The 7,182-nt window shown below is 39.9% G+C and overlaps 1 protein-coding gene across 1 annotated transcript; it reads right to left on the bottom strand.

Moving 5' to 3' along the window:
* Positions 1-6,055: 6,055 nt before the first annotated feature.
* On the bottom strand, positions 6,056-6,754 carry LOC127318526 (uncharacterized). The gene has a single exon (XM_051349006.1). The coding sequence runs from the start codon at positions 6,752-6,754 to the stop codon at positions 6,056-6,058; it is 699 nt and encodes a 232-aa protein (XP_051204966.1).
* Positions 6,755-7,182: the final 428 nt, after the last annotated feature.

Below are 7,182 nucleotides of genomic sequence, written 5' to 3'. Positions count from 1 at the left end.
GTTATCAAACGCTGATTGTTTGCATGACATAGTATGTTTTATACTTCATTGTTTTGGAGTTTTTTCTAATAATTTTAAGTTTTTGCTTTTTTACAGGCCAGCTGTTTCTAAAAGTCAGGTTGCTACAAGATCTTCACCACGACGACCTCCTAGAGGCACTTCTTCAGGTGTTGCTGATAACGTTGCAGTTAAATCAAAAGTGTATACTTTGAAAGACCGCCTTGAAGGCTCAACAAAAATTCACGCTGCTGGAACATCTACTGTTGTTGAAACTGGTAGTCAGATTTCAGCAGAGGGTGGTTCTGATGAGGTTGTTTTTAAGGATGCTGTTGTCCCTTCCAAGTCTACAAGTGAAACTGTTCCAACAGGAAAAGAATCTGCACATGAGGATCCAGTTGAAGTTATCTTTGCAACTGGTAGCCAGATTTCAGCAGAGGGTGGTTCTGATGTGGTTGTCCCTTCTAAGTCTACAAGTGAAATTGTCCCAACAGGAAAAGAATCTGCACATGAGGAACCACTTGAAGTTAGCTTTGCACCTCCAAATTTTGGTACCAGTGTTACAAATCAGATGGCTGATCCTGTTGGCGATGTTGACCATCATGCATCTGCTTCTATTGGAACAACTGTTGATGTTGCTCATGATGCTGAACAATATGCAACAACTTCTCCACAAGGTATTTGCTCTCTCTTTTTTTCGTTGTATCGCTTTATGTTTTGTATTCATTAGTTTTCATTCTTATTTGTTCGTTTGACGAAGTATGAAACTTTTTTTTTATCAGAACAAATTGTTACTGTTGTTAAGAGAGCTAGATTTGTTGCTGCTGATGGCAAACTGAGTCTCACTCCTGGCGTCCCTATAGATCTTTCTGCTTATCATGTTTCTGTTGTAAATACATCTGCGTCTGAAAAAAGCGCTTCTCCAGCTGGTAATATGATTTTTTGTGTTGTGCTCTTTTTAATTTCTTTTTTTCATTTGTTTTGTTTGTCACGCTGTTGCTCACAATATCATTGTTTTTTCGCAGAGGCATTAGGAAATGCTGATGGTCATGATTCTACCATTTCTGCTGATGTTGTTAAAGAATCAGAAACTGCAAATGTGTCATCTATCCCTCCTACTGGTTAGATCACTTTTCTATCTTGTGTTTTTTTACACTTTTTACTTTCTTATTCATTTTCTTTGTGTTTTTTACTCAACCTTTTTTACTTATTACATGTTTCTGTGCATGTCTTGATCAATCAATTCATCTACGTCTGTTCCGCGTATTATCTCCCACTTTGTAATCTATATATGCAGAATGCATACCATCAGGGCAAGTAAATGCACGTATTCGTAATACGTTTACAAGGAACAAGAGAGGGAGGAAGAAGAAGAACTAATTGTTATTTTACAAAACGTGCTTTTTTATGGATCATTTGGTGTGGCGAAGTGATGGTGCTGTTGAGTTGGTCGATGTATTAACTTTTATTTTATTTTTATATGGGGGAACAATATCCTGTATGAACGCTATGTAATTTATCCCTTTTTTATGTAATGGATGATTACCTTGTTTTGAATAATTTGGCTCTGTGAGCGACTACTTTTTGTTTGTGCTGTGAGTGCATATGCTTTTTTTTATTTTTGTATTTTGTTTGTGTTGTGGCGATGTTATTTTGTCAATGAAGACGAAGGTGCAACTGACCTTCAAGAATATTGTTTTGATGACTCTGTAGATGGATTGCATCCTATAATCGCCACCGAAAGCAGTAACAATGAAGCTGGTATGTCCTACTCTTTTTTTGATTAGTTTTTTATCTTGTAGTTTAAGTTATATTTTCTTTTCTTGTTTTTTCATATAGAATATCATCTCTTTGTTTTTTTACACTTTGTTCACTTTGTAATTCTCTTTTTTATTCCTTTTTTGTTTTGTTTTTTTTGATTTCTCAGATGATTTGGAGGTCCTTTACATTACTCCAGCTTTGCCAGTACCTGTTCAGAATTTATCTGTTGCCAGTAGAACTCCAAGGACCAGGCTACGCATGGAAAGGGTTGTTCTTCCTTCGAAATTCATGCTTCCTCCATACAACCGAGTTACTAGCACTGATGAGCAAGAATTATTGTACCAGCAAGTTATAAAGCACAACAGCGACTCTGAACACTCTAAAATAAAAGAGTATGTTAGTTTTTTTCATGTATACGCAATGATGTTATTTTCAGAGAATTCGTTACTTTTTAGCAACTTAGTTTGTTCATCCATTCTTTTTTTTGGCAGATCAAGGTTCTTGATGATTGACCCTATGTGGGTTTCCACTGGTGACTTGGCTAGTAGTGTTATGCCTTCTGGAGAAATGTCAACAACGGTTGCCGAAATTGGAATTGTTGTTCTTCAGGTTGACTGTCCGAAGAAGAAGATCATTTTCCCATGGATAGTAACTGTTTATTTGCTTGAAAGAAGATTTAATTCAAGAATACTGCAGAAACATTTCAGGATGGATGATAAGTATAAACTTAGTCACCAAAATCTGGTAAACTTTCTGTGTTGATGTTTTTCGATTTGTGTTACTTGTGCACATTATTTTTTATTTCCCTGTCCCTTTTTTTCATCTTTCCTTTTTGTTTTTTTCAGTTGTCCTTTGTTGTGCTTCAGAATCTTGGAACAGAAAAGAAGCCTTGTGGTCATTGGTATTCACTGTTCTTGAATTTTGAGAAAAAAAGGTTTGAAGTTCTTGATTCTGCGCGTGGTCCTGATGACGAATCGCTCATTAATCATTCTAGCGATCTAGTTGATGCTATCAAGTGCATGTATCGTATAAATTACTCCAGTTCATCAAAACAGATTGGTGACTATGAGTTGGTTTTCATTGAATCTCCTAAGCAAAATAACAAGTATGTTTTCTTCTTTATCTAACTTATGCTTTGTTCACTGTTGGACATTTTTTTGTATATGATAGCTCACAAATCTTTTTTTGTATCTTTTTTTTTGAAGCATTGATTGTGGTTATTTTATGCTTAAGTTCCTTGAACTTTGGAATGGCCGTGTTGTACCTGCTATCACTTATCATCAGATACCAGAACTTAGGAAGGTCCTAACATGGAATTGGTTAAACCACCCTCTCAACAAGTTGCAGAATTGGAGGTACCTGTTGGAAAGCAACGCTCTGTGAGGTATGAACTACCAGATGCAACTCAAATAAACTACCACTTACAGCATAAATAAGCTAGTTCTTTTTTTATTTGCAGTCTGATTAATTAGCATTTTTTTAATTCTTTTGGCTTTGTAATTTGTAACATTAACCGTTGGTAAATATATTATTTAGTGGTTGGTGAGGGGGGGGGGCAGGTTGGTATTTTTTTACGAGCTAAAATGTAATTTTGTCTATTTTGTTTTTTGTAACTTAATTTATTGCTGTTCGTGGAATTATCAAAAGGTTGATAAACAATATGCTCAGAGGTTGATAAACACATGGAAGAGCTGTTGATAACTTTCAAGAATTCGACCTGGTCAGGGGTGTTTTTTGGGGGATGGTGTTGATAAGTTCATGTTCTTTTTCACAGCTGTTTTGATAGGCGACTGGTTTGATAATTTTTCATGTTGTTACATTTGATAAACAACTGCTTGGAGGGTTGATACATAACTCGTCAGGGCGTTGATAAGTACATTTTCTTGACAGACGACTGGATTGATAATTATCAAGGATAGTTTTCATAATTTATGGAACGGAAAAATAATTATCCAAATTGTCGTATTACAAGTTCGAACGTCATACACAGCATGACCATTACACAAATGATTGTACTCCTTTTTTCATTGCATAGTTCCATCCTGCTTTTCGCTCATCCTTCTTGCTTTGTCATGGGTTCCCTTCTTCTTTTTTGGAATCCATTCATGGTATGTTCATGCCAACCTGTGTATTTTTTGTACATGGGATTAATTTAGTAAATGGTAATAACTTTTTTAACAGTTTCTTGTACTTCTGTGTATATTTTCTGTAAGTTAGTACAGTACCTTGTCTCTGTCTGGGCATTTTGGTCTTTTGTGTCCAGGCAACCTGCAAAGTCCACACAATCTTGGTGCAGCCTTTTTCTTTAGTTTTGCAGCAGATTTCTCATGGAAATTCACAGGTCTTTCACCTAGGTTGAACCCTGGATTTCCTGACTGTGGTGGATCCTTATAAGGGCGATGCTCATCTTCATTTGTTTCTTCGTCACTTGAATTTTTCTCCTCAGGGTGTATCTGTTCATTGTTGTGTCCATGATTGTTGTCTTCTCTATCTTCATGACGCATATTGTCAGTATCTTGTTGAACTGGTGTTGGAGATATGCCCAAGAGGCAATAATAAAAGTGGTTATTATATATCTTTATGTTTATGATAAATGTTTATATACCATGCTATAATTGTATTAACCGAAACATTGATACATGTGTGTTATGTAAACAAACAAATGAGTCCCTAGTAAGCCTCTTAACTAGCTTGTTGATTAATAGATGATTAGTTTCATAATCATGAACATTGGATGTTATTAATGACAAGGTTATATCATTATATGAATGATGTAATGGACACACCCAAGTAAGCGTAGCATAAGATCTCGTCATTAAGTTATTTGCTATAAGCTTTCGATACATAGTTACCTAGTCCTTATGACCATGAGATCATGTAAATCACTTATACCGGAAAGGAACTTTGATTACACCAAACGCCACTGCGTAAATGGGTGGTTATAAAGGTGGGATTAAGTATCCGGAAAGTATGAGTTGAGGCATATGGATCAACAGTGGGATTTGTCCATCCCGATGACGGATAGATATACTCTGGGCCCTCTCGGTGGAATGTCGTCTAATGTCTTGCAAGCATATGAATAAGTTCATAAGAGACCACATACCACGGTACGAGTAAAGAGTACTTGTCAGGAGACGAGGTTGAACAAGGTATAGAGTGATACCGAAGATCAAACCTCGGACAAGTAAAATATCGCGTGACAAAGGGAATTGGTATTGTATGTGAATGGTTCATTCGATCACTAAAGTCATCGTTGAATATGTGGGAGCCATTATGGATCTCCAGATCCCGCTATTGGTTATTGGTCGGAGTGAGTACTCAACCATGTCCGCATAGTTCGCGAACCGTAGGGTGACACACTTAAAGTTGGATGTTGAAATGGTAGAACTTGAATATGGAATGGAGTTCGAATATTTGTTCGGAGTCCCGGATGAGATCCCGGACATCACGAGGAGTTCCGGAATGGTCCGGAGAATAAGATTCATATATAGGATGTCATTTTATGTGAATTAAAATGATGCGGAAGGTTCTATGGAAGGTTCTAGAAGGTTCTAGAAAAGTCCGGAAGAAACCACCAAGGAAGGTGGAGTCCCGGAGGGACTCCACCTCCATGGCCGGCCAACCCTAGTGGGGGAGGAGTCCCAAGTGGACTCCCCCTATGGGGGCCGGCCACCCCCCCACATGGAAGGGGGGAATCCCACCCAAGTGGGATTCCCACCTTGGGTAGGTTTCCCTATCACATGGAAGGTTTTGGGTTCGGGTCTTATTCGGAGACTTGTAGTCCAACACTTGGGGCTTCCACCTATATAATGAGGGGCCAAGGGGAGGGGGCCGGCCACCCCAAGACCACAACCTGGCCGCCCCCCTTGAGTGGCCGGCCACCCCCTCCCAAACCCTAGCCGCCCCCCTCTCCTCCATAGCTCCCGCGTGCTTTAGCGAAGCTCCGCCGGAGTTCTCCACCGCCACCGACACCACGCCGTCGTGCTGTCGAATTCAAGAGGAGCTACTACTTCCGCTACCCGCTGGAACGGGAGGTGGATGTCGTCTTCATCAACAACCGAACGTGTGACCGAGTACGGAGGTGCTGCCCGTTCGTGGCGCCGTGATCAAGATCTTCTACGCGCTTTTGCAAGCGGCAAGTGAACGTCTACCGCAGCAACAAGAGCCTCATCTTGTAGGCTTTGGAATCTCTTCAAGGGTGAGACTCGACAATCCCCTCGTTGCTACCGTCTTCTAGATTGCATCTTGGCTTGGATTTCGTGTTCGCGGTAGGAAATTTTTTGTTTTCTATGCTACGTTATCCTACAACTGGGTCATCAACCTTTTTTCTCTTAAGTGTGACTTTTTCTTTCGTCTGGAGGCATTCAATTGCATCTTTGCATATAGCTTTCTTCAGTTCAGCAACTCCTTCAGCAAACAAGTCGTATGACCTATCATCCGTGCAGACAGTAGATAGTATGTGTGATATTTTGCTCATTTCAATTGCGTGTCTAACAGCCAAGTGTGTATTCTGTGATGTTGTATTGCTTCTTCTCTCCGTCAATCGTGCTACCTCTATCCCAGCTGCAGTAGTCCATCTAGGGTTGATGAAACTGACAGGAAGCTCAGTCAAACCAATATGAGTAGCCACCCTCATGACATGGCAGCATTGTATTCCATCACGAGCCATCTTTGAGCACGAGCATTTGTACACATCCTCATCAGGGGAAACACTAACCATATATGTTGATCTGGGGAACTCTGCATTCCTATAGTTAGCCACCCTAATCACTCTGTATAATCTCTTCTCTTCCACAACTTCAATATTGTAAGCAGTACCCTTCCTTAGCTCTTCAGCAAACTTGCCGTATATTGGGTCTGTGTAGATTTTCATAGCTTCCCTTTCAAGAGGGTTGAATCCCCAATTCACAGACTCCTTGAACTCACTTTTCTTTCTTAGGCGATCTAGGTCGGACTGTTTCTTTTCTTGTATTAGAGCATCTCTAACAGAGCCCATATAAATTGGAACCGAAAAACACGAGTTCGGTGTACCGAACTCGTGTTTACGGGCCGGAAAATGGCAGGCGCATAACAGAGCCCGTAACGAAAACTGAAAAACAGAATATTCTATTTTTCAGTTTGGGTTTACGGGCTCTGTTCTGCGCCTCGGGCTTCCGAACCCGTAAAAACAAGGTTTATGAAATTGATTTGCATATGATCGATCAAAGCTGAACGTTTAAAACACAAACAAATCATGCATAGTTCATAGTGCAGACATCAAATGACACAACCAAATGACACAGTTCATAGTTCACCATCAGATCTAACCGCCGGCATCAAACATAGGCAGTACCGCCATCAGCACCATCAACAGTTGCGCCGCTAGGAGGATTGGACACCACTTGGTCCATTGCTGCTGCCCACCGGCTACACGCCGGTTTGATC

This window comes from Lolium perenne, chromosome 7 (assembly GCF_019359855.2).
Source record: "Lolium perenne isolate Kyuss_39 chromosome 7, Kyuss_2.0, whole genome shotgun sequence".
Lineage (NCBI taxonomy): Eukaryota > Viridiplantae > Streptophyta > Magnoliopsida > Poales > Poaceae > Lolium > Lolium perenne.
The sequence above is the reverse complement of the archived record's forward strand: the minus strand, read 5'-3'. Positions and strand labels throughout refer to the sequence as shown.